The following is a 27,767-nucleotide window of genomic DNA, read 5'->3' on the forward strand; positions in this document are numbered from 1 at the left end:
GTCTCTGTTGGAAGCCAAGGACATTGCTTGGCAGTGTCCCAACCTCAGCTGGGGCTCTCTGCTTGTGCTGCCCTCCCTGTCCCAGGAACGGTGGGGGAGAGAAGCCACACAGCCACTGGGCCAGAGCTGGGAGATCTCCTACTGATAACTCTGTCAGTGCTCTGCAGAGGCTGTGCATTATCAGGGCCTTACATGCCACTGAGCATTATTTCTCTGTAATTGCTGCATTAGGCAAGATTGCATGGGATCACCTCAGGCAGTGCTGGAACAGAAAGTCAGGCTCAGCAGGCTGGAGTCTTGTGTACTCACTGATGTTGCATTTCAGAATGAAACTCCAATATATAAAATTAGATTGAAGTGAAAATGAGAGCAGAGCCTAACTTATTTTTTTATCTATTATTACACTGCTGGCTAGCAAATCATTCTGTAATTTATTGTTAAGTCTTGCATAAAAGATGTTTATGTAAATTAGCTTGAGGAGTAAAGTACTGTACTTGAATTTCTGAACATACCCCTGACAAATTAGCATGTTTATATTACATTTAAAGTACTGTTATTTATATATTATTGAATTTGCAAAGGAAAAATAACTATTAAATTATTATCATTACAGATTTCATCAGAAGTGTATCTTTTCAGCCATATTAAAGGGAAAAAACACCAACAAGCTGTGAGAGAAAACAGTAGCATACAGGGACGAGAGCTTTCAGATGAAGAAGTGGTAAATTTTCTGCTATTTTTTCTGTATTACTCGTGGTTTTAAATGCCATTCAGCTGAGCAGCCTATGAAAGTCTTGGAAAAGGAGTTGAACAAAACTGTTTCTGTTAGCATGGGGATCATAGCAGACTGCCCATGAAAAGCAATGAAGGAAACAGTGCATTGACATACTGCAGGCAATTGCCATTTGAAGTTGATTCTTTATAAAATGTGGCTAATTGCTTTTCTGTTAATCAAAGGCATTTTCATGACACTACATTTATCTTTTCATCCTAAAAATCTTATACATTACAGTTGTCACCATCCTGCTATTTTCTTTTTCTTCTTGTTGCTGAAAATCTCTTAGTCCTTTTCTAGGTGAGCAGGTGTGCTATCCTGTATATCAAGGTCCATCATGCTGAAAACTGTAGTGCTAAATTACTTCAAAATGTAAGATTTGCAACGTTTTGGAAGTATTAATGTTGCTAAGAAGAATAATAGTTTTTCAGTAGCTTCTTTGGAAGAGTTGGCATTTAGAGTGATTTTGAGGAAACACTGAGGATTTTATACTTTACCAAGAGGCTACTCCTCTGTAGGAAGGACATCTGCATAGTTGTCTCATGTAATTTTTTGTTGCTGATGCCAGAATTCAACTACAGTATTAAGTCAAGGGCTTTTTAATGAGAATTTGGGTTCTGCCACATCCAGAAAAAATTATGACTGCCCCTGTATTATATCTGTCAGGTTTTAGGAGGAAATAGTGGCATGCAAGCCAGTTCTTCAGCACCAATTCAGATTGAACTTGTATTTGGAAATCTGTTTCTAGCCAGGCTGATTCAGATGGCACTGTCCAGTAGTTCTGATTTTTTCACTTTCCTTCATAGTTCTTTTACTATTTTTATTTACTGAAATCTTCTCTTTGTTTTCAGCTTCTTACATCTGGTTGTAACATGTTTTCCTTTTTAAAAAGCTTTGCAGAGTTTGGGTCTCTGACGTACTGGAATCCACAGAGGTGGTTATCACTGAAAAAGCAGAAAAAGATAACTGGAGAGGCACAGTAGTCTGGAGGAATAAATATTTGTGGAGTTGCACTTTCCTGCCTTTCCCTTCCCAGCTGTAGTGAAAGTACCTAAACTGGTTTATCAGTTTCTTTCTTCCTCTTGGACAGTGGTTAGTGGGAGTTGGGTGGTTTTGGGTTTGGATTTTAGGTGCCAGCCTTGCTGGTGTACATATGTGAGACATTTCCATACTGCACCTGTTTGCCTGGAGATACCAGCAGTGAGATTTCCCAGAATCTGTCCTGTTGTGGGCACTCCCAGGTATGGATTGATGTTTTCTTGGATCTCTCTGGCCTTTGCTGGTACCTGTCTGGCCACTTCTGGTGCCTGAAGTGTGGTTCTTGCTGGGCAGCTGGCTCAGAAGAGTCTGGAGGAACACTGGACTGGATTTCCTTGTGACTGGGCATTCCACGCTCTCCACATCTCATTTGACAGCTGAGCAGTTCCAGTTTCTGGAGAACAGTCAGCTACTGACAGCTGCCTTTGCACCCAGCTGGGGAAACAGAAGTTCCACTAGAGGGCACAAAGATCCTGATTTTTGTGCCTAAATCCAGGGTTTCTTAGCAAAAAAATTTGATGAAAACTTAAGACCTAGATGAAGGTTATTTCTTGAATAATGCTTAGTGCAAGAGAGAAAGGAGAGAACAATTCTAAGTGAATGAACAGCTTGAGAGTTACTATAGCAGATTCCAATATCCTTAATCAGGATGGTGCACAGTATTTGGCATACTGGCAATGTATGGATGCCTCCATTCTTAGGTATTTTATATATTATTCATGGCTATATTTCACTTAGTCCAAGTATAAAATTCTGAGCTATATTACTGTAACCTGAAATTTTCCAGGTCTGAGGCCTTCTCTGCTTTTTATTACCTTTTTTTTTTTTTTGTTCAAAGAGCAGTAGTAAGATGCTCATTATAGATCTGGGCAGTGTAGAGGAGGAAAGCACTTTTACTAACCAGAGCAATCTGCTTTGTGTATCCATTATTCAGCAAGCATAGTTAATGCCAACTTCACAACTAAAGCATTCAGTAACTTCTCAAGTTTTGAGATACTTGAGAAAAAAATTCCCAAGTTTTATACAGAAGTGAACCCACATTCCAGGGCAGCTTTGTAATAGTCATAGTTACTTGTTTATCACCCGTTTCAATTTTTCAGTCAGTGAAGCTAACTCTAGTGAGAACAAACTTGTGCTACTTAAAATTATTACTTGTCATCTGTGATGTCTTTAGGTTATATATGTCTTGTCTGTGACCCTTCTTGTTTGACATAAAAGATTTTATTTATATCACCTTTGACCTAATAAAATTTCACCTTTAACCTTATGCACTTGACACCTCAGATAACTTACTCTTGATCTTTGACTCATTTTGTGTTCAGCCTCTTTAGTATATTAGGTAGCTGCCTGGAAAGAAAGCTTTTATAAAATTCTAATCTGATAATAGAATTTCTTTACTATTACTTGGGAAATCACAAGATTTGAAATACTTTAATTTTGTCCATATTGGTACCTCAGATTTAGGTGTCTCCTCAAGGCTTTGGAAACTGATTGAAGCAAATGATTGTATAATTTTTCTTCACAACGTAAGGATTTTTCTTGGTTAATTTGACTGTAAGCAAAAAGTTAAAAACTTCTTAATGGTCATGGACACTGGTTCCTCTGGGCCAGTTGGGTGGTAGGAGTTGATCTTTCCAGAAATAAAAAGAAGCTGTTGTATTCTAGGGGTTTTCTCTTTGCTGTAATGTCTATAAATTCTGTAATTTTAGAGACATTTTCAGAGGTAAAAGCAGACTTCATGTTGGAGCAATGTCTCACTGGTTTGGCATTAAGTGCTTATTGTGCTTAATTCCAGCACGTCTGGTGCAGGAGCTGACAACTGGGATTACACTGTCAGGAAGGGGAATTCATTTGTGGATGTGAAACGTGCAAAGAAAATAGTTTTGCTGTGAATGAAGATACAAAAATGAAAAGCATGGAGTTCATTCTCAGATTGTGTGGCAGCTTCATTGCACGTCAGCCTTTTGGATTTTCTTCATTTGGAGCTTTATTAATCTGCAGCTGAAACAGTTGTAGCTTTCTCTTACAGCAAACAGCTCTTGGTTTTCTAACAGTGTTATCCTGTAAAAGCAAATTAAGTTCTGTTCACATTGGTTACTCCCTTTGTAACTTTGCTTTTGTCTGGCCTCTTGTAGATGCATTAATTCACCTAGGTGGTAAAACTGGCAGCAGGCTGAAAATCATCTTCAGTGCATTTCTGAAGCTCTCAGAGCTCCCACTGGCCCACATCCTTTCAGCATTATCTGCTGTGCAGTAAGAGCTTGCTGCCTACATTATCTCTCTGATAAGTGCCTGGCTGCTTCCATCAAACTCTCAGCTTCTCCTGCTTCTGCAGTGCCATTTTCTGTGCTATTGATTTCCCGTCCCCTCTCTCAACATCCACCTTGCTTTTAGTTCAGCAAAGGATGTAAACAGTGTAAGCAATTTGCTTTCATTGACTTCACTGGAATCAATTAGTATGTTGGTAGTCCTGACTAATTGCTTTGCTGAATGAAAGCCTGTGTGGCACAAAGGCCTCACTGAAAAGGTGCCTGCAAAAGCCACAGGACAACACCTGGTGATTTCATTATGCTGAGGAGTCTCTGCAAGGACCTTGTGTTTTCTCCTACTTGTAGCTCCTACAGATTTTAGGAGCTACAGGCACAATTTAGGTATTTTTATGCCCCTTTTATGCCCCTCTGCTTTCCCTTTTGCCTTTGCCTTTCTTGTCTCTCCTGGTTTGTTTGGAGAAATACACCCAAGAGCTCCCTTTGAACCATTGTCCCAGCTCTCTCTGTATCTCCTGGCCTTTAAATGCCATGGTTTAAAGGGACTTTCAGAATATAAATCATGTCATTCCATGTGGTCTATGAATGTTTCTAATAAGTGAAAAGCTCTTCTAAAAACCAGATGCAGTAGATAACTGGGCAGGATTTGGTTAATTTATATAAGGTGCATGCTACAATTTTATGTATTCCAAAGAAGGATGGAGAAATATTAATGAACTGTTGTTTGCACATGTGAAAAATGTGCTTTTTCTTATCAGGAGAGAAAACTGATTCTTTTGTCATTATATAAAGGCAACAAAGGACTTCTAAGAGGTGCATTTAGATCAAATGAAAACATAATCCTATGATGGAGTAGAGGGGTGGTTGTTGTCTGAAGACTGACAGCGTTAAAATGTGGGGATTTATATAAAGACCTGGTTGCTTGAGCCCACACACGTTCCTTTAAAAAAAGCTGCTGGCCAGTGACTAAAGCTCCCTGTGGAGTGTGGCTGCCCAGCTGGCTGGGGCTGCAGTGGGAGCTGTCCTGGCCCAGCTGTGCCCAGCTGTGATTTACAGAGTGCCTCCTGTGCTGGCAGTGCCCCAGGTAAAGCCGTGAACCCCGTGAGGCTGGGGGTGCTGGGAGCCCGAGGCAGAGCTGTGCTGTGCCAGCCAGCACCACCCACAGCCAGAGCTCCTGTTCACAGCACTTGGAACTTCTGAAAGGTTTTTAGATTTTAGGGGCAAGGAGCTGTTTTCCTAGAGGTGTGTGCTGCTTCCATTATTTCTTGCAGAGGAAACTTCTGAGGGGAAAAAGATGTGGCAATAGCTTAATGTCTGACCCTTGTTGCTCCTCATCTGTATCTACAAGGATTTTTCTTGTCTAGACACATGGTGGTGCCAGGATTTTGCTAATTTTTTTTTTTGAATACACTATGTTTTCATTCCAATAAAATTATATATCACTACTGTTTTGTTGCTTTAGCCTTTGCAGTATTGAAAAAATGCTTTTGTTTTCCTTTCTGAATCAGACTGTTTTCAAGTTCTTGTATTTAAATGAAGAGTAGTGTTAGTAACAATACTAAGCAGGGTCACATTTTTAGTTTCATCTAATAGAGGAGTTGGAGAGGTTTATACCTGTGGGTATGTGGCTTTTAAAAACCATTAGACACAATTAATACTTTTTTATTCTGGAACATTCAGATGTATGTTACATGTCTACCTGTGTTCACAGAATCAGACTGGTTTGGGTGGAAGGGATCTTACAGCTCCTCAGTGCCACCCCTGCCGTGGCAGGGACACCTTCCCCTGTCCCAGGCTGCTCCAAGCCCCGTCCATCCTGGCCTGGGGCACTTGCAGGATCCAGGGGCAGCCCCAGGGGGGTCAGTGTGTCCAGCCTTGCTCTTGCCCTGGTGTTTGCCTTCACCTCTCCTGGCATTTGGCTGCTCCATGATGACCATTCCAGCTCAGGGAGATGGCCCTGGCCCAGCTCTGGTGGTGCTGCAGCCATTTCTGGGCTGTATGGTGCTGCATATGGTTTGGTCATATGTAGAACAATATTCCTGTTTGCTTTATCCACAGACTTCATAGTAGATTCAGTTTTTTTCTTGGCATCTTATTATAGTTCTCCAACAGTAGCCCATTTTTCTTCTCTGTTGCTCAGGGGAAGCAATCTGTAAATCACTTGCAAACAAGAACTTCCCATCCCAGTAAAGCCTCGGGTTCTGGTTGAGTTGGCTTTACTCAATTTTTTTTTTCCTGAGGAAGGAAGGATGTCTTTTAGAGCAGAGTTGTGTTGCTAGAGGAGTGGAATTGTGCCAGGCATCTGTGGTTCATTTTTGTTTATGGATATTTCATACCTTGTGGTACCTGTGGTCCTTTCAGTCCAGGAGCTCTGGCCATGTCATTCTGCTGTGAATAATTCTGTCCTGGAAGACATTGTCATGAAAATCAATGATTCTAAAGTCTGATCCTTGTTGCAGCTTGCAGAAGGTCTCTCAGTACCCCATACATCAATTCTAGTTTTTTGTACTTTGCAGAGCAATAGCTTCTTACCTATAATTTATTATAAAGTATTGTTTTTCTTGGCAAAAATGGCTGTGATTAATCGCGTCTTGGCTGTGCCTTTAATTGGGATAGATCACTGCCAGCAGCTGCACCCTTCCTGTTTTTGGCTTGGGCATCTCCAATATCCACAACCAGTAAAAGAAACTACTGCTGGCAGGCCCAGCTGGACTCTGATCTCCCCCTTCCCCTCAGCTTGATCTGTCCTTGCAGCCAGGTGATAAAGTCAGAGCCTCCCAGCCTTCCTCCCTCATCTGCAGGGATGCTTTCCATGGCCAGGATGCAGAATTCTCATCACACAGAACTGACACCTTTACTTCACTTTCTGTTCCTGCATTTTGGAGTTCCAAGTGGGAATGGTATTAAAAATCTGAAGAAATACTCAAAGTTCCTATTAAGAATATTATTTATCTTAGTGGCAGACTGTTGTCATTGAATCCATGGACAAGCAAGGTGACTGAAAGTGCAGTCACTATCAGCAGTAAAAACAATTTTTCATTTGGGCATGCTGAAAAAAGCAGGATTAGTCCCTCATGGAAAAAAAAAAACCTAAATCCCAGATGTCAAGGAAAACCTAGTTGTACAACGAAAGGTCACTCTTCAGTTTTGAATGAATAATAAAAGTTTTTTAGTGCTCTCAACTCATCTTCTAAAGTACAGTCTAGCATAGAAATGGGAATAATTAAAATCTTGATTTTGAGAAAATAACATATGGAAATTCATTGCATTATAAGCTGTTTCTTATACATGTGGCACCTCTAGTAACATTTATTAATAAGGATTACCTTCCTTGTTATGTATGATTCTTCATATTTTGGAGTGGATCATCACTTGTGGTCTTATAATAGTATTTGATCTCTTCATGATGAAGAATTACTGATCATTTGTGTTTCAGGCTGTCATTGTTTAAAATTGAAGTGTGCTTTTGATATAACTCATAGTCTGCTTCAGCATCTGTTTTCCATATTAAATATTGTCCTAGATCATGAGGAAAAAATAAGATAGTGAGGAATTCTGTTGGAACATGTAGTAAAATCATGAACAAATATTCCTGTGGTAGTGTGATTTAGAAGTGAACCCTAAAAACCCTTCAAAAGTTGGCAAATATATCCCTTAAGGGATTATATACACAAGTAAGAAACCATTATTCCTGACATTGGTAATAAATAGTGAAAACACTTTTTAATGATTTTCTGCAGTTGCAGGCTATTGTTTATTTTGAAACAGGTAGAGATGTAAATCCAAAAGATATATGTAGGCTTCAGAATAGTTACCTATTGATTTGCTAGAATATATTCCTTATGTACATTACCTTTATGGCAAATACTCAGTTTGATATATGTATTTTCTATATAAAAATGGTAAATGAATGACAGCTATTATTATGTGATATAAGCTACTACAAGTATTTCTTTATAGTCTTCCTCATGTTTATATTTTAATGCTGATGTGAGAGGGCAAGTAATAACAAGTATTTGGAAGTTCTGAAGACTCAGTTTAGATAAAAAGCTGGAGACAGATGTTTTTGAGGTTGCCTTGGTCTGCAGAACTGGGTTAGAACACTTAGAAGAATGCCTTTTCTTTCAGAACTTGGGGATTCAAGGTTGGAAAGAATACAAAAATAACAGAATAACCAGCCTTACAGTATTTTGGCACTTCTGCTTCAGTTCTGGCCAGAATCCAGAAATATAGAAAGGAATGAAAATGAAAAAATAACAGAGGGGGAAAAAACCTACAGGCTCTGAGATTCAGCAAGGTCATTTTGGCTCGGATTTTGTGGGTGAGAGTCCAATGGGCAGGAAGGTTTTGCAGATCTGTGGCTTGGTGAGTTTGGGAATGATGGAGCACAGGTCAGCAGCCCTGGGTGGCCGTGGCACTGCCAGCCTTGCCCTGCCCCTCTGGCCAAGGATCCCCCTGCAGAGCTGCCTCCTGAGCTTGGAGCAGGTGCCAGCAGCTCCTGGTCCCCTGGGTACCCTGCTGCTCCTGCCTTCTCCTGCTCCAGGGATCCCAGAGCCCCCTGTCCCTTCCTGTGCTCGGGAACTCTGTGCTTAGGGAGAGCAGGGATAAATAACACAGAGCATCTGCACTGGGGCTGCCCTGCACCAGCACTGCCAAAATACTGTAGGGCTGGTTATCCTGTTATTTTTGTATTCTTTCTTGGCTTTGCTGCAATATTGTCCTGCCTGTGCAGGCATGCCCCAGGCAGAATTCATAAAAAGGCAACACTTACTTAAAAAGAAAGGAACAGGAAATAAGTATTTGTGTTATGGTTACCTCTAATTTTAGAAGGAGGGAATTTTGTTAGGAAGAATTCTCTTTGGCACACTTCACAATTTAATAAAGTTCCTATTAATATTTTCTGAGTAGTGAAATGAATAATAACTTATATGTAATACAGAGAGCCAAGTGTCACGGTGAAAAACATGGGGTAGGAACATAATTTTGCAGTTGTGTTCTGGTTTGAGAAATACATATCCAAGGTTTCACCTGCCAGGGACAGATCCATGGGTGCTCCTGCTGTAATTAGGACACTAAATAGGGAGAGCTGCTGAAGAATATTGGTCTTGTGAATGGCTGCTGTATGGAGAGGATGTCAGTTGGGAAATTTCTTGTGCAGCTGTATTTTATACAGATTACTGAGGTTCAGAATCCAGTTTAAGGTATGGTTTTCCTCATCCAAGCAGAAGTGGACCCTGCTCAGCTATATAGCATTTCAGCATTCTGTAGCATTTGCTGCACTGTGCATGGAAAACTTTGCAATTATGTTTGTTCTGGAGTCTGAAAAAAATTACTTTTATTTCAGGGGATATTGATTATAATGCTGTTATCCTTGTAGTGTAAACATATCATTTAAGAAACAGAGAAAACATTGGTTATAAGAAGTGCTTAGTCAACTAAAATTATGAACTTCAAGATATCAGACTAACAGGGCAGATTTTCTGGTTCAGGCAGTTGAAGGGGACTAGGCAATAACCAGCAAGAATGTGACTTCAGGGGTGACCTTATTAGCTTTAGCTTTAATGCTTTTGGCAACTCAATTTCTCATGTAGTTTGTAGATGAGGCCCATCTGTTGCATTTGGAAAGCTTCAGGATTTTCAATGACTTGACCAAAAGTGAGAACAGTTGAGAATGGAGGGAGAAGGAAGGAATAGCAAAGACATTTTTTGTAAATAATCTAATTTCTGTCTGCTTTGTGATGACTGCAGTTTTACATGGGCAATAATACTAGTCTTTATCACCTTGTTTGTAAATAAAGTATTGAAACTTCTACAGAAATTTATGTCAGTTGTTCTAAAAATTACTTCAGTGTTCTGTAAAACTTTAAACAACAACATGTGTCTGAACAAAATGCCATTAAATATCCCATGGTGGATGTTTCCTATCTTACTTTTACTTCATGGCTTTTTCAGCTGGAGACTGAGGGTCTCCCCCTGAGACAGGTACAGGATACCTTGGGATTTTTACCAGTGGTTCTTAGCTTTGGAGAATGCATGGCAATAACACAGGAGAGAAGGAGCAGGAGTATTTCTACTCTAATGGGTCACTAAGCCATCATCACACGAGCAGAGAGGAACATCCACAGGTGCCCATGAGGAAACCCATGTCAGCATTCAGTTCTTGTTTTGTTTCTTTATCTTGCAGCTGTACATCCCAGCACAGAGCAGTGCCTGCTCTTTGTGGCACAGATTCTGTCACCTTCACAGGAGCTGAGCCCTTACTTTGTGATGTTGCTGATCTCAGCTGTGCAGCTCAGAGGATGAGTAGCAAGTATGAAAAATGATGGCAGAAGTACAGAATGACCATCGTTGCTGGCTCTGGTTTAATCCTGAGATCAAAAGTGTTCTGTTAGGACAGAACTAGCAAAATTAGTATATTGTACATAAGCCTTTAAAACAGAGCTTCAGAGAAATTGCACAGCTAAAATTGATGTAGCTGAAACTAAAACTGCGCTGGAAAGTTTTGGTAGGCTGAATACAGATCATAATGACAGCAGCTTCCCTTAAAAAAGAGCCTCTACTTATAATGTTTTGCATTTATAATGGCCTAAATTCTCCAAAGATCTGGTGGTTTCCCAGTATCTGAGGATTTAGGGCCAGAATGTGCTTGGCCTAGTGCAGGACCAGACCAGTGATGACCCCTCACGTTGCCATAAGAAGAAACCCAGAATGCTTTTAGGGAGAGGATAAATTAATTTAATCTCTGAAATTCTGACTGCATTTAGCATTTACTTATATAAAAATAATAATTACAAAGAAGTGAAAGGCTTTGAGAAGAAGTGTGCTGATTACCCCTTTATCCTGCATAACATTTATTAGAAATACACTCACCCCAAACAGATGAGTTTCATTCTTATTTAAATGAAAGGATGGCAAAAGTTTGCTTTGAAAACACTGCACTGGCCTTACTCCCTTTTATGCTCTGATGGTTGTTATTTTTGTGGTGTGAACTATGGCTGTGCAGGTAAAATTACTCATGAATTTAATTATTTAAAGGATTGGACTTCCTGTACTTCAGTGTGACTCAGTGGATTCTAAAACCTCAATTTTTTCAGGTAACTGGTGAGAGCTCAATAAAACACACTGATAAATATTTTCCCTCTGCTCTGGAGGGTGATGTAGCAGCAGTTCTCCTCAGGTGCCAGTTGTCACCCAATCCCAAGCTATTTGTTATTCTTGTTTCACACCTGAATGGTGTCAGTCTGCCCACGGTGATAATCCCAGGCTTTGATCTGTACCTTCAGAGGGAGATTGTTTTTGTGACACAAGGCATTATTACTCTGGTCTGACTTTAATGAGCTGTGTGGATGAAGTCTGATATTAATCCACAGTGCCCCGCGTGAAAGCTGAGAACGCTGAGAACCGTGGTGCACAGAGGTGCTCGAGTTCCTGTGAACAAATGTGTTCAACCATCATGGCTGCTCTCCTGGCCCCACAGCCTGGGGCATGAATGTGCTTGTTGAACCCTGCACTTCTCTTCAAGTCAGCAGCTAATCACAGATAAGATGATGAAAAAAGAGATGAGTGTCTGTGCAGGGGGGTGCAAAGCTTTGTCTCCTTGCTTTGTGCCCAGCACAAGTGTGACCCCACGGTCACAGCTGCCCTGGTGTGGCTGCACAGCAGCCTGGCTGCCCTGGTGTGGTGTGGTGGCCATCCCAGAGTGCAGTGGGAACTTTATTCCACTTTGGGGCAGTGACAGATGTGATGAAGCAGAATGCCAGTTGCACTGTTGAAGGGAGATGCAGAAGCACAGTAGCAGCCCTGGTTAGTTTTGTGTGTTGCCTGTGCTGCTGCTCACAGCAGAGACCTGAGGTGGGCTCCTGGAGGTGCTGGCCTGTACCCTTTGGAAAGCAGGGATGTTCATCCCAAATGCCATGGGAATCATTCAGAAATACCTTGCTCAGTAGATGTCAAGGTACCCTGAAGGCTGGTAGCAAAGCAGCAGTGGCATGGTCTGTTCTGAGGAAGCCCTTCCTTTTCTTAACGCTGTCAAACTCCAACCCACCTGTTTCCTGTGCAGTTTGAACCTAAGGACTGGATTTCTGGTTTTAAAAAGAAAATTAGTGCAAAAGGTATTTTTAAGTGGGTGTTGAGGGATACATCTCTTTGATGAGACAGAACTGAGCTGCAGGTTCATTACCAGGACAAGGATGGTTCATTCTGCACTGCAGCAGCTTGGTGGAGAACTCACTCATTGCAGTGATGCTCCAAGGGCACAGCCTCTGGAGGTACCTGAGAAGGTTTTCTTTTAAGTCCTTCTTGCTAAAACTAAATGGAAACCATTAAGGGCAGGGAAAATGCCTACAAAAGCTGTTAAAATTCCCTTACAAGCCACTATAGCATTCTGTGGCAATGTGTATGGTTTGAGCAAAGTGGACAGTTCATTGAGGAAGACTCTCCAGGTGTGCTGGGACTTAGCCAAGGTAGGCAGAGGAGCAAAGAGAAAGTCAACATTACCTTTAGAATTTGCTTAGAGGATAACATTGGATTTCTTTCAGTAGAATTAGACCTACTAATTCAGTATTCATTTTGCATTCCTGTGATTTAAAATGGATATTTCATTTACTGTTTCCACCAGATATATATTCCTAGGTTATACCATGCAGCACTGCTTTCCAAAAACTAAATGCTCTTTTTCCAGGAAATTTCACTGAGATTTATTTTGTTTTCAGCAGGCACAGTATTTTCCTGATCAATGAAAGAACATAGAGGTTGTTTTTTGGAAAATACTGTCTATAAATTTTTGTAGCACATCACCATTTACTTTGAATTTTAAGGGTACTTACCAAAAGGGAAAGAACAGCTACATCTGATTGTGGCCATAATAATATTCAAAGATAAATGATCCTAATAAGCTGTGGTGGGCTGTACTTCATAATAAGTTTGGTATTTTGTAAGAAAATGATACAAACCTCAGTATATTAAAAATTGTGTAAATTGTTCTAATAACTGGCATTGAACTGGTTGTTTAGCATTTCTTCTGTGGGGAACTGAAATTTTACCAATATTTTGCCTAAATTCAAATTTTTTAATGTGAGAGGAAAAGTAATAGTCCTATTAATAAATGGTAACCTTGTAAGTAGTGAAGAATAAAATACATTTCCATATATTTTAATGAAGGTTAAGACACCTTTAGATTTTGATGAAGAATTAACATAAAAAACAAATCTAGCTTATTTCATGTAATGAGTTATGTTGGTAGGGCAGGTTTTCTGTAGCTGTAAAAGGCAGCTTGGAGGAGAGAGAGGATGTCAGCTTGGAGTCCATACTTGCTAGGTAACAATTTCTTGAAAAGAAGGCACACTATTTATTGTTCTTCTTTTAATAATTTTTCTCCCTTTTTAGAAAATGCACAGCTTGTTCTCTCCAGTGTGAAATAATCTCTTTCCCAAGATTTTTTTAAAAATTTGGCTTAATTTTCATAATCTTCAAATAAATATTCACCACTGTTCTTTTTCCTGGGAAGATAATCTGTGATCTCCATCACATACTGTACCATTAAATATTATTCCCCTATTTTCTGCAGGAGCACCTGTCATTAAAAAAGTACATTGTGGACATTGTGATTGAGAGTTCTGTTCCTGTGGAACCATTAAAAGATGGAGAGGAGAAACAGAAAATTAAAAAGAAAGCCAAAAAACTAAAGGCACGGATGAACTCCAGGTAGTACCAATTTCTTTTTATTTTTTTCTAAGTTTTGTTCTAAACTTTACCTTCTGTCCTCTAGTGTGAGTGCAGTGGAAGGCTGAAAAAAAATGTAAAATTATTTGCTTTGGGAGTGTCTTGCAAATAACACTGATGAGCCTAATTTATGGCCACTTTCTCTGATTGAGAAAGAAAACTGAATATCGATCTGGAGCCCTTGGTTTCACCTGTTAAGAGCTTTTCTCATAATTGGATGCCAGTGCCCTGCCAAAACTGTAGCCTCTTCTAGCATACAATAGCATGTTTAAATTTGTGTAAACCATGCCTATTTTTCTTTCTAGCTATTGATTTTTAAATGAAGCATCAAAGAAAATCAATAGTAATCAACAAATAGAAGTCAGCCTGCTGTAGTGTCAAATCCCATGACTAAATTTAATCTTTTTTTTTTGCCTGTCACAACAAGAAGACAGTTAAAAATATCTTCAAGTGGAAAGTGAGTTGTCAGACGTGCAATTTGTTCTTAGTCTAAAAAGTGACATCTGCAAATCAGTGTGATGTGCAGGACATCATTACACCATGAACTGGCACTGTCACTCCTTATGGCTGAATGGTCCCAGCTCAGGTTAATGCTCAGCTGAATATTGTAGCATATTTTGCATTTCTCTCTAAAAATACTTCTCACCTAGGTAAGAATCATTGTTACACATTTTCTCTGCCTGTTTAAGCAGGAAGGGTTTCAAATAAGAGAAAAAAGCATGCACAGATTTTTAGAACTCCAGTAAAGTGAGATGTTTCATTAACTCCTAGCAGGCACATCAGCCTGCAAAACCACAACACTCTTAGAGTGTATTATTGTTCTGACTGCTTTCCTCTTTGGATGAGCAGATCACTTGCTGAATATCACTATGGGAACTGGATAATGTTCTTCAGGTTTCTGGATGTTCAGGATGCAGAGTTATTCACAAGACCTGTTGATTTAATGCAGTATGTGTGTCCAGTTTTAATTATTTCTCCAGGGTGACTTCTGTTGAATTTAGGCAAAGATTTGTCAGACCCTGGAATGCAAGTTGACATAATAATTTATTGTTGGCACAAACAGGAGAAAAATTTCTTCAGAACATTTTGAGTTTGTATGTGTCAGACTGCTGGTGAGTCAGCATATTTGTCATCAAAAATTGTGAATAAAACAGTAATAAGTAATAAAGGGCCATCATTTTACAATAGTGGTGTGCTATTGAAAAATACAGTGGAAGTTTCAAAATCTAAGTTATATTGAGGAGCTGTGAAGTTCATGTTCATTAAGCTTGGTTTTACTTTTAAAGGGTGGCTAGAGTTTTCAATGGCTTTGCTGTCCTTGAAGATAACTCAGAGTTAAACAGAAGATTTTCTGATGTTGACACAAAGGACTTACTAATAAAAATGTCCAGTAGCAACATAAAGCAGAGGTATTTTGGTGTTGCTAATTTAGAGTTTCATAGATGTTGGCAGATTATCTGCACACCATGTTTTAGTACATATTTGCAGCTCTTCTCTGGGAAAATAAATAGTTACAACGAATGCCCCTATGCCTCAGCACTTGAAATGTCACTTCATTTCAGTTTCTAGGAAGCTGTGATACTTTAAACTGGGAAAAAATAATAACTGCAACCAAATAGGTTCCTGTTACGCTCCTGAGTTTCCAGATCTTAAATCACTCTTGCAGTATCAAAGCAATGAAGGGCAGAGGTGAATGAGGGGACAAATGGTGATCAGTGGGATATTAGATGTGTTGAGAAGTTTCACTAGTCTTATTAATTATATTTATAACCCTAAGCCATTTAACTGGTGCTATCAGTAACAACTGATATATAGATAAGTAAATTAGCTGAGGTTATCATGTACGTGCTGCTAGCAGGAGGATGTTTGGATAGTGACACAGGAGAGGCAGGGCTGGTGAAAGCTGAATGGAAGCATCAGAGCTGTGCTTAGCAGGAACTTGGTCCAGGCTTTGCAGGGGACTTAAAGCACATTCCAGCCATGTGCATTTAGTAACAGGGGTTTGGGGTGATAATTCAGGTTTGACTGACTTGTCTGTACAGAAGCTGAAATGTGTTGTTTCTGGTGAAGAAGGCAAAAGGTTAATAAAGGAATTTCACCTTCATGTTTAATACTAAATTCAGCTGTGATTAATGGCTTTATTAATGACCCACAAATCAGAGCTGGTGGTGATGTAACAATATTTGTGTGGAGCTTAAGTTGGAATGGCGAAGCAAACGAAAGGAAAATCTGAGTAGCTTTGGGAAACTTGAGCCATTAGGGTGAACAGAAAATATAAAGAAGGTTTAATATATGTATCTGAGAGAAATGCATCTGCATCCCTGCAGTGCCTGGGTTAGCTTTGCTTTACATGTGTGCTGTTAGAAATGGGGGGCAGGATTGTTGCTGTGGGTCTTGCCTTGCTCCAGGAATGACTCACAGATTTCACCTGTTGGCACAGGCTGGCTGGAGTGAAAACAAGCAGTGGAAAAAGGTCTTGTCTCCCTCTTCCTGCTTTTTGGCATATGGCCAGTGTAAACAATACTTTTAAGGGACTAAAGAGGTCGTGTTTCTCTTTCCAGCAGTAAAGGAGTCCTTGGTGGAGGTGTTTCTGTGCTGCTCACCTAACATTCATTATGTTACACCACAGTCAGTAGTTACATAAAAAACGCTCTCTGCCTGCAAATACAGCCAATTATTTGTATGTTCATTGTCATCTTCTGATGTACTAATCTGGTCTGCACTACGTGTCTAAGTCATTTATATTTTATATAATAATATTATTTATATATTTTTCATAATATTATATCGCATTATTTCACTAATCATTTTATAATATGCAGTAGATTACTACAGTTGTATATATCACTTGTGAAATTTTCTACCATTTGAAAAGTCAACTGAAATATACACTTTGTGTACTGGTGTTATTTTAAAGTAGTGGTGTTAATCATAAATTGTTAATGGCCAATGACCAGTAGTTAAACACCAGTGGATTATGGATTATGACAGGGCAGCATTGACAGAAATGCTGTGCTGTACTATGAAGCAGAAAAACACAAAGGTTTGAACTTGCTTGCTGCTCTTACATCCTGTACACTTTAGACAATAGTCAATAATAATGAATATTTTCTCCTCCAGGGCAAAGGAATATGAGAGCTTGATGGAAGCAAAAAATGCTGTGTCTGATTCACCATTTAAAGCCAAGTAAGCATTTATCTCTATATATTTTAGACATAAGCTTTTTCCCCCTGTATGTCACAGAAGTGCCCCTGAAATTTCTGGTGGAACAGGTGTGGAAGGTTTCCCCCAGTTTGGGACATGTTTCCATCCTGAATTACAGATCCATCCCTGATACAAAAGGTCAGACCTCGATAAATGCAATAAAGACAATAAATGTGTCTTTTTTTCTGAAGACACTGTATATCTTAACCTGTATATCATACCTCTATATCATCCTGCAATGGTAAAGAGAACATACACTTACCTTTTTCTTACCTGGAAAAAAGAGGGTTCCAGTCTTTTACTTTAAGACTGATGGGTGAAAATTCAGCTGCACTTCTGGAATTGGAAATCTTATGTTTGACCTCCATTTGGTTAGAAACAAAGGTACTTGTGGTGGAAGCACAGATGCTTTAATGCACAGCTGTCTTAGGCTGACATTGGGCTTTTTTAAGAATAGACCTTTTTATTGTCAAGGAGAAGGCACAGATGAAAACAGCTGGATGGTAGATGAAAACAAGATCTGTGATCACTGACAAATTCCTTCTGCTTAGTTTGAAAGTGGAAATTGCTCAGCTTTTGTTTTCTGATTCCATTGAAACCAGTTGGGAAAAGATGCAAAATATTTGGATTTCCAAGATGATTTGGATAAGTTCTATTGCCTAAGATTTTAAAAGAAACTATACAGCTGTAGTTTAAGTGCAAAACAGTTAAGAAATTGAAAAGAAGTGGAGTTTCATCAGTCCTTGGCAGGACAGGGAGGATACCAGTAGAGTTCTGCAGTTTTGTGATGGTCAACATATTCTCAAATGACTTGGAAAATGAGGGCCAACAGTGAGGGGACAGTGCAATGTTAATGCAGAGATTCAGCACAGTAGAGACAAGAATTGGTGCTGAATGCTAATTTTGAAGAGAGTGAGTGAGCAGGCAGTAAAATGGCAGGTGAAATCTAGTGTATATTGAGTGCTACCCAATGGAGGGGGAAGACAGAACTCAATTATATCTTCACATAAAAGTGTGGGCCTTGAATTAGCAGATGGGCTAGGTAGTTCCTGGAAAATATGAGCTCAGTACCCAGCAGCTCATAAAAATTCTTCAGTAAAATTACTTAGAAACAAGCAAAAACAGAACAAATGTCATCAGGTACAAATACCTGGGTCATCTGCATCTTTTGAATAGGATGTGAAGTTCTTTGTCTCTGAACAGATAAGCTACAATTGCTAAAAGTTGAGAGATAGCAGAAAGGGAAATATGTAATGATTTCAGGTATGTCTTATGTATCAGGAAATAAGTAAACTAGTACTACTGCTGGAGGAAAATGTGGTAATAGGGAGAAGTTCTTCTGGGGTTATGTTCTAGAGATCTGCAGTGTCACAAATGGCATGGCAAAGATGGATGGTGATTGCTTGCTGTCTCCTTGGTACCAGGACGAGGGAGCACAGGGCACAGCTGGAGGCAGGTTCTAGAGAAAGCAGACCCAGTGTTGTCAGTGCAGCATGAGGGAGATGTGGGCAGCTCCCATGGGTGCTCACTGCCAGCTTCCCTGCGTCCCTGCAGCTCTAGGAAAGCACAGCCAGCCTCACAGACTCCTAAGCCAGAAGTGGGGAAACAAACAGATTAGGAAAGAGGATTATGCAGCCTGGGCTGTGCTTAGTGTCCCTGAGACATCCACTCCCTGTGGGCCCAGGGGGTGTGTGCCTTGCTGGGAGCTGGGCTTAGGGAGTCTGTGGCATCAGTCAAGGGGCTGTGGGGTCTCCAGAGCTGGAGTCAAAAACCCTCATCCTGGAGTTGCAACAACTTTCAGATTGGGGATATTACCTCTTCAGACTGAGGTAATAACTTGTACCAGATCCTGTCTGTTTTGTGGTTGTTTCCATCACTCCTAAACTGCTGAGGAAGGTGGCATTTTGTACAAGCTGCTGGTGGTTAAGCAGTTCAGATTCTTGCAGTTAGACCTCCTTAATGTACATGCAACTAGCCTGTATGCAAGGATATTTTACATAGGCTTTTCAAAAGCTTGAAAACTGCTGCTGAATCTTCGATGTATTTTGAAATAATAAAAATCCATCACTGAGGTTAGACACAAGAAAATGACCCATCTCCAGCAGATGGCACACCTGCATAAACACATGGGAAAGAGTTGGCTTTGTTTCTTGGCCATCAGCGCTTCAGTTTGCAAGATGAATTTCATGGTATATTGAGACTTCCAGATTTGTAGCTTTTGTGTTTTGCTTTTCTTTGCTGCTAGAAAATAAAAAATTAAGTTCTAGTCATCAGAAAATAGAAATGTCTGCATTGGACTCTGAAGATATTAATAAGCTCTTGTGTCTCTGTGTTAAATTCTGACATTATCAGTGATGTAACTTGGTCAGATCTGTCTCAATTGTAGCGCTAGAGAAACTCAGATTTAAAATTTTTTTTAAATGTTTTCAAATCTTTTGGCTGATCCTGAATTTACAGTTTTCATTTCTCTTTATGTAATTAATTGCTTATTTGCTTTCAGGCAGAATCTTCTGTTCCATCTGCTTTTTTAGTTTCTTCCTTTATTGCCTCTGGTAGGGCCATGCCCTTCAGGTGCGAGCTGGTGATGGCCACTGTGCAGCTCACTTCCATCACAGTCTGGGGGGTCTCTTTGCAACCTTCATGTAAAAACCTAGAGCTCTATCAGCTGCCTTCATCTGAATTATTTAAAATATTGTTTCAGGAACCATAGTTATTGTTATTTCCAAAATTACACAACTTTTTACCTGCTATGAGGGCTTAAATGTTTTTGAGCTTCTTTGAAATCAAGCAGGTTAAAAATGGGACCTCAAGTCTGAACTGGCTTTTAAAATAGAGGAATGTCTGTGAGTCAGCCAGAAGCCCATTTATTTCTGTTAAAATGTGTTTACTTTGCACATCACATATTAGAAAATGGAAGAAGAATAGGGAAGTATTATCTCTTTCTGTAAGAGAAAGGATGAGAGGGCAAGAAATTTTATGAGGCAAGAGTTTTAGCTTAGACTGTATCTATTAACATGGGACAACCTAGTCTTAATATAGAGAAAAATAATAGGAAAACACAGAACTAAAAATTCCAAAATGTTGTGGAAACTGTAGAAGAGCTAGAGTGTAAATAAAATAAAGTAGGGGATCCTACTTCAGCCAGGCCAGCAGGAAGAGGAGTCAGCACAAAGAAACAAAGAGCAGTAGGTCTGAAGGAAGCATTGTTACCTTGAGAAGCTGTGTGGGCAGTCAGAGGACACCGTGTGCCAGGGATGCTGTGCCTGACCTGGCTGGGTGCAAGCTGCTGCCAGCTGGGAGTCTGCCCAGCTCTCAGGAGATCTGCACAGCTTCTGAGTAAAGTCCCACCACAGAACAAAGGGGGTAAAAATCACACCTTTGAATGCTAAATGCAATCTTTGGGTCAAAACAAATGGGAAGAGTTTTTGTCTTTCCCAAGGGAAGGTTTGAGGTACTCAGATTGGAGTGAAGTGTACCAATGAACAGAAAATATCTTTTGACTTAGTGGGCTGTGGAGCTTAAAAATGTAGAAGCTCCTTTTTAAAATCTATTTAAAATGGGACACAATTGGTAGGTTTATTTATTTGCTTAACAGAAGCAATGTGTTTTAGAATTAAATTCTTTTATGCTTCCTTTCTTATGCCACATTTCTTTATCTACTCCTCTCTCTAGCCCCAAACTGAGAGTGTCTTCACAACCAGAACCACTTATGGAATGCAAGTTCTTATCTGATTTTAGTTCTTAGTCATGTTGTCAGTTGTTACAGAAGAAAGACAGAAACCAGAGTTAGTCTTTGGCAGGTAAAAAGCCTTTTTAGATCACCTTTAAGATTAGGCCACTTTAATATTATGAGACCACTGATTTGCTGATGCAACTGATAGACTGTTTCAGTGGCTCTTATTAGTTGAAGGTTTGCAGATTTATAAAAACTTGTGCACTAAGGAAGCACTGATCCAAGTCCTTTCTAAGCTCCACTCTGGTACTACGCTAACAGCAATAAGCTGGCAGCCTTTGTCCTGCTGTGATAGACACTGGGTGTCCCTTGCTCAGTGGTACAGCACTGATTCATGGCTGGGATTGTCAGTGACTCTAAGGAGTTCTTCCACAGAAATGACTTCTAAAAGATGGCTGGGACAGTTGGGTTTTTAGTATCTGTTAAAAAATGGTGTGCATTAGGGAGAGGGGTGGGATAATTCCAAATATTGCCTTGTTGGGTCAGTATTTTGGTGTCTGAACTGTTCCACCTGCCAAGAGGGACATTCAAGGGAAGGACTGTGGGCATTGTCACCGGGAGAAGCCAGGTGTTGCTCCCTGCCTTTCTCGAGTGTCTTTGCTGGTTGGTCCCTGCTGGCACTTAGGTAATTTTGTAGGTGCTGGTCTGGTGGACTCTTGGTGGGTTTGTAGTATTAATTCATATTCTCTGGGAACTGATCTGAGCAATTATTTAGTGTCCAGTGTACTGGGATAACGTGGCAAAAGGTGTGTCAGGTGTCCATTGGAGCATTCTCAGGTGTCCATCAGAGCACATTTTGAAAAGGGAAGGAAAACATTTTCACAAGAGGGTTATTTGCATCTGTTTAATATTTTCTAATGCAGAGGCAGGACCATGTATTTCAGTGTTAAATATCCAAGTAGCAAAGAATAATTGTCATCTTTCAATACAACAGGGAAACTAAAGTAATGAAAGATTGCCTTGTGCCTGAAGGGAATTAGCAGGTTTCAGGGGGAGAAGTTTTGTTCTAATATTTGAACTAGTCTCTCCTCACATAACAAGGAATTGTTTTAATGTATTCTTTTTATTTACCTTTTGTTTTTAATTGTAAAGGGATACTTCAGATAGTATGGATATTGGAACCACTGTTATCCTGGAAACAGACTGCAGCACAAAAAGAAGAGGTAGAAAAAGAAATATTATTTCCTGTGACAGTCTGCTGCAGACGAGATGGGAATGTAGTGTGAAGTTTGTTCTTTCAGAAGCCCAAAAATAAATGCCTTTAGATGATAAAATACTTTCTTTCCTTCATTAGAATATATCAGTGTAGTCACAGGATAAACTTACCTTGTAGGTTTTCCTGGTATAGAAGGCTTAGAGGCCAGTTAGGCCAGTTATAAGATATTATACCAAAATACTGATTACGGAGGAAAAAAAACAGACAATCTCTGAAACTGGAAGTACTTGTACAAAATCTAATTTCCAAAATGTTGTGGAAACTGTAGAAGAGCTAGAGTGTAAATAAAATAAAATTCAGGTAAACTTAAAAACAAGATAAGTAACGGGTATGATTGGGCAGGCAGTGGATTTCCTCTTCAGAAAATAGCTAAAATATTAACATGGGAATGCAAATAAATGTATTCAGAAACACACCCATCCTTCCCTGGGCATCAGTGCCCAGCCCAGACATCAGGTCAAACCCCCACATGCTGGGTACATTGATGCTGCTATTTCAAGGCTTTTTGGCATTTTTCTGGAGATGAAATGTGGCCTAGAAATACTGACAGATCTTTTTCCTTTGGCCTATAAAATATATTAAACCTGCTTAAAGTATTTAGCCCATGTTAGAAACCTTTGATATGAATAGCCCTTGTTTTGCCATTTGCAGTGGAAAAAGTTCAGATACTGTATTTGTATTTGCTGAACATACAATTTATTAGTTTACATTATGGTGGTGTTCCAAGACAAATCAGGGCCTTACATCCTTCTGATACTTCTTCTGCATTCTGAATTATCCATTTGTGAGGAGTACTAAAACCTTAATAAGTGAGATGTAAATAATTTAATGGGAAAAAACATTAACTTTCTCTATTATCCTGCACAGCAAAGTTTCAATTATTTATCATTCTATGTATGGCTTAGTAAGCATTGGAGGAGTAAAAATTGGGGGACAGAAAGAAGGCTAATTAATTGTCTTGAGATGCTTGGATTTGGATTCAATGGTATTTTTCCAGAATCACTGGATCAGGTGTGGATGCCATGTCCCAGTAATCCCTGGTGCATACCAAGAGTGTGCCAGGAGTCCAGTGTGTACAAAGAGCCCTCTCTTTCCAAATCCATTCGTAGCCATGGCAAATTCTGTATCCAAGCACAAGTCCTCTAGCATAGATTTCTAGTCCTTTGAAGCAGTCCAAAAATTATTCTTATTTCCCTGACGTGGCCAAGAAGTCAGTATGAAGGATATTTAAGTAATTACTCCAAGGCTCACTGGTGGGAGGAGGCAGGTTTTATTTCCCCTCTCCTCCCCATGTGATCACACAGCACCTTTGACTGGTTTTGGTAGAAAACTCCCTCTGCAGTAGAATATGAGGCTGTAAGAGGTAATTCTTTAATGTGGCAGAATTGGAAATTCATTCTTCCAGTTTCTTACTCTGTGATGCTGAACACATGCTTAGAAAGTTTGAATTTTGCTAAAAGTATCCAGAAAGACTTTCAGAAGAAATGGAAAGCTGGAAGCTTTCCCTGGGGAGTTAGTACTGTACAGGTTGTTTTTAAAGTGAGGACAGAAACTGAACCTATGGAGCATCTTAACAGACTGAAGAGAAAGACTCCTGTGTTAGCTGTGCCAGCTGAAGGCTGTGTAAAATGATGATGTTCTCTTGGAGTCCCTGTGAGCAGTGTTTTGATAAACCTTACACATTTTGTATGCTGATGCCTGATGGAGATTAGAGAAGTGCCTTTCTTCAGCCTCTGTGGTTAATCCTGGTGGAATTCCATTCCTGTGATGTTAAATGAAGCAAATGGAAACCTGTCTTGCTGTCTTTTGTCAGATGAAGTTACAATATAGGGTGGTGGGCTTTATATAGGCTTTAATAGTGGAATTTGGGTAGATATACCAAAGAAATAAAGTATTTTTTGCTTAATGTGCTAGGATATTGCCAAGGCAATAGCCATTCTAAATCCCACTGTGAAAATACTCTGCTTGTGGACTGCAGCAGTTCCACTTCTCATTGGTGCTGTGGTCTTTTGATTTACTGTCCAAGTCCTGCAGTTATTTGGGCTTTGGCTTTTAGTTTTGTTTCCCATTTTAGCTTGTGGCTTATGAAGATAGACAGAGGTTTCCTCCAACCTCATTTTCCACAGAGGAAATAGCAGTGAAAAAAAATCTCATCAGGATGTAATCTCCTTTTATTTTTCTTGTCATACAAAAATCCTGGTAGTATATTAGTGGGCTCAGCTGACCAGATGATAAGAGTCCAAGACTCAAAATTCTACAAATCATTTTTATTTGTACTTCAAGAACATATATGTATCTTCAGCATGTCTTGAAAGCTATTAATGAAGCTCCTAATTTTTTCAAAGAGAAGACACAGAGTACCTGTTGTCTCTTGATTAAGTGGAAACTCCCTATTCTTCTATAAATTAATACTCTGATTTTGGGAATTTTTTTTTAATATAGTGTGACTATTGTGGTACATTCTCCAGCTATTCCATCTCCTGCCTCACTTCTGGGAGACTGGTTAATGTAATCTTTTTCTTTTCCAATACTCTGTGGTCACTTTGTGAATGCCTTCTGGCCCTTTAACCCTGACATCTCCATTTTATGATGAGCACTCTTACCCTTCCCCTCTTTTTCCTTCCTTTAGACTTCTGTGTGTAGGCTTGCAGTCCCAGCAGTGTCTGCCACTCCTCCTACTCAGTTACCAGCTCTGTCCCACTCACTGCAGGTGCCCAGTAGATGAAAGCAGAGGTCCAGCAAGCCCTGAGCCTTGTCACTGAGGGCAGCAGGAGGGGACACTGAGGCAGTGGCACCAAAGCCACGGCAGGGACAGAGTGACACCTCCTCCTGACTGCTCTCAGTCTGCAGCTAGGGGACTCGAGCAGCCTTGTCTCCTCTGCCTTGCTGCTCCCACTGCACCCTCACACTCTGGGCACAGAAGGATAAAAACTCTGGCTCTTTTCACTGCTGTATTTTGTATTTTGTGCCCTGGCACTGGGTGTTTCCCCTCAGTGCTGAGCAGCAGAGCACAGGTGAATAGCCCAGGTGCAGATGTGTAAAACTGAAATGAAACCCAACTCATGTATGTCTACATCATTCCCACCTCTGCATTTTGGCTTCATTACTGACCCTTGTTAATAAAATGCCCTTTCTGAGGTAAGCTGCAAAGCCATTGCTTTTCTCTTATTCAAATAACCCTGAAGAGCCATTTCTTTTATGATGCCTATAAGAAATCAGCCAAGTGGTCCTGCTGTTCCATTTCCCTTACTCATCTTAAATAGGGTGAAACCATTTGAAAATGAGGATGGCAAAAACTACCATGATAAGCTGTGGAAGGGGAATAGGGAAACAGCAGAAACAAATGTAGCTCATAAAGCACCTTTATGGCTGTACTGTTCACTCTATAGCTGTGCTGTTTCCTTGAAAAAGTAGATAATGAAATGTCACTCCAAGCTGACAGTATCTCCTTGGCATCCTGTTCAGAATGGATGATAACAATATTTAACATAGATTTTCATGATTCCTTCATTGGTACCTGAGGTTCATTACAAAGATGTAGGTTAATAAGGCAGTTTTTGCTTTAACTGCTCTTTGTTTTCTGTTGAAGGTTACAGAGATTAGCAAAAGACCTTCTGAGGCACCTCCAAATGCAGGATGGCTGTTCCTTGGGGAACCACAAAGTTCCTGGTCTGGACAGGACTTTAGGAGAGATCTCTCGGATTCTGGAGAAAGAGGTATTGTGACTTTTGACTGACCTAGAAATTGTTCTGCCCTCAAGTCTCATCAGGGTGGATTTGGGAATGTTTAATGTGAGATGTTGAAGAATAAATGACCTCTATGTAACAAGCAGTGTCTGCTATAACACTTTTCACTTTTTTCCCCTGTATTTTCATGAGGATTGTTTTTAACCTGGGTCATTTCAGTCATCTAGCTTGTAGTGCTTACCCACAAACAGCTTTTACAATAAGGGGCCAAACCAATTAGCAGAAAACAGAGGAAAGAATTGGATCCAGGTTTGCTGGAACACCAATCTGTTGAGTTTTGCCAGAGTTCAACAAAGTCAGTGGGTCTTCACTGGAGGAGGAAGGTATGATGTGCATGTATGTGGGATATTCCTACATTTTTGACTTTTTTAAAGTGACATGATTGCAGAGCATGTTTTGCTTTATGGTAAATGTTGGATTTTTTTTTTAATTTATAGCACTGCATTTGCATCTTTTTTCCTATTTCCTCATTGTCAGTCTGCTGCCACAGTGCTTTCTGACTTGTAATGTGTTTTTTTTGCTCCATTGGGACCACAGTATTTGGGTTTTCAGCCGGAACATTATGTTCTGTTCTCTCTGCAACCACTAGAAAATACTTCTCTTTCTTATCTGTAATCAAGACATAATGAAAATTAGTTCTGGAAGAAACCAAATTAATGAAATCTGAGGAGGAGATTGCATCATTGTGGTTCAGACTTGATGTTTGTGAAAATGAGAGCTCTGCTTGATGCTTTTCACAGCTTGGTCAGTGTGGAGAAGACAATTGTTAATGGCACATGCTTTTAAATGCTGGAGGCTGCCTGGGATGCACGGGCTCCTCAGCAGCCTTGGAGCTGCTCATCAAGCTTAAGAGTGTGTTTGAAAGACTTGTGCCATTTTCACATTTCACAGGGCTTCCATTAATTATTGAAAAACTCATTTTTTATTGATTTCAAAATACAGAAATCATGTTGTTGCATGACTGTGATGAAAAGATGAATCTGTGTGAAAGTTATCTAAATAATCCTTGGAAGTTCTTTGGAATGTGGAGTTGTATCCAGCCTTTTTACTAGTAGTCATCTGCTGAGATTTTTTTAAAATGCCATGTGAATTGCAGCTAAGTTTACTCATTAATTGTTTACATGGTTTTGCTAGTTGTTGAGTCTGCAGTGGGGAATTAAAAACTAAATTTGATAGTATTAATAAATGTGGGTTATTTTGTTGTTGATTTGGGGTTTTTCCCCCAAAACATTTACCTCCCTCTGGAGAAGTATTTTCTATCTGAGTGTCCTGATCAATAAGGTCAGGAGGGATTGATTTCAGTAACTGTTGCAGTGTTCACAGCACAGATCTTACATGGCCATTTACAGGAGGGGATGGGAATTCTCTTGTTAAGCTGGGAGTCAGAAATCCACAGCCACATCTTACATGTGAGTGGGCACTGAAAGAGCCCTGATGGTGTCAGTGGTGGACTGAGAGGAGGAGACTGACACTGTTAATTGAATTTCCCTGGAGAGCATAAAAATATAACCTAATGTGGGGGGAGGAAGGGGGAGTGGGAACCACACAAGCTGTCAGTGTGTGTGAGCTGATAACATTGATTTACCCTTGCTAATGGCCTGGCTTGAATAAAGAATTGCCCTGAGGGAGGACAGGGTTCACTACAATAGATCCTTGCCACTTACTAGAAATTCTTCTTACTCACAAGAAGTCCTGCAAAAGTATTACAAAATATAATTGATCCAAAACCCCTCTTTTCATTCATGCTGTGAAACATTGGATTTTTCTTTTGTTAATAGTTTGCACTGCCAGAAAAATTTATGTATTCAGGCTCACCAGGAAAAAAAGGATTGGTTTTACAGATTATGAAATGAATTGCTGAGCTGGTGTTTGTAACAGTAAATAAGAGAAATATATACCATTAAATTTCTCAACAGAAGGAAGGGCTATTCAGCTCATTAGAAATTCCATGACTGTGCTAAAACAGCCTGAAAGGGTGGGGTGTCATATTTATGCAAACTTGAATCACAGAAAAAGCCACACACAAAAGATTTGCAGCCGTGTCTCAATGGGATTTGCCTCCAGGTAC

At 39.9% G+C, this 27,767-nt stretch overlaps 1 protein-coding gene across 1 annotated transcript in view; it reads left to right on the forward strand.

Moving 5' to 3' along the window:
- SCAPER (S-phase cyclin A associated protein in the ER) overlaps positions 1 to 27,767 on the forward strand; it is a 141,267-nt gene that overhangs the window by 45,748 nt on the left and 67,752 nt on the right. The window contains exons 20-23 of the mRNA XM_066558860.1: positions 614 to 721; positions 13,646 to 13,782; positions 16,921 to 16,986; positions 25,543 to 25,669. Coding sequence (XP_066414957.1) covers positions 614 to 721; positions 13,646 to 13,782; positions 16,921 to 16,986; positions 25,543 to 25,669 — 438 coding nt within the window. The remainder of the gene's footprint in view (positions 1 to 613; positions 722 to 13,645; positions 13,783 to 16,920; positions 16,987 to 25,542; positions 25,670 to 27,767) is intronic.

This window comes from Molothrus aeneus, chromosome 13 (genome assembly GCF_037042795.1).
Source record: "Molothrus aeneus isolate 106 chromosome 13, BPBGC_Maene_1.0, whole genome shotgun sequence".
NCBI classification, from domain to species: domain Eukaryota; kingdom Metazoa; phylum Chordata; class Aves; order Passeriformes; family Icteridae; genus Molothrus; species Molothrus aeneus.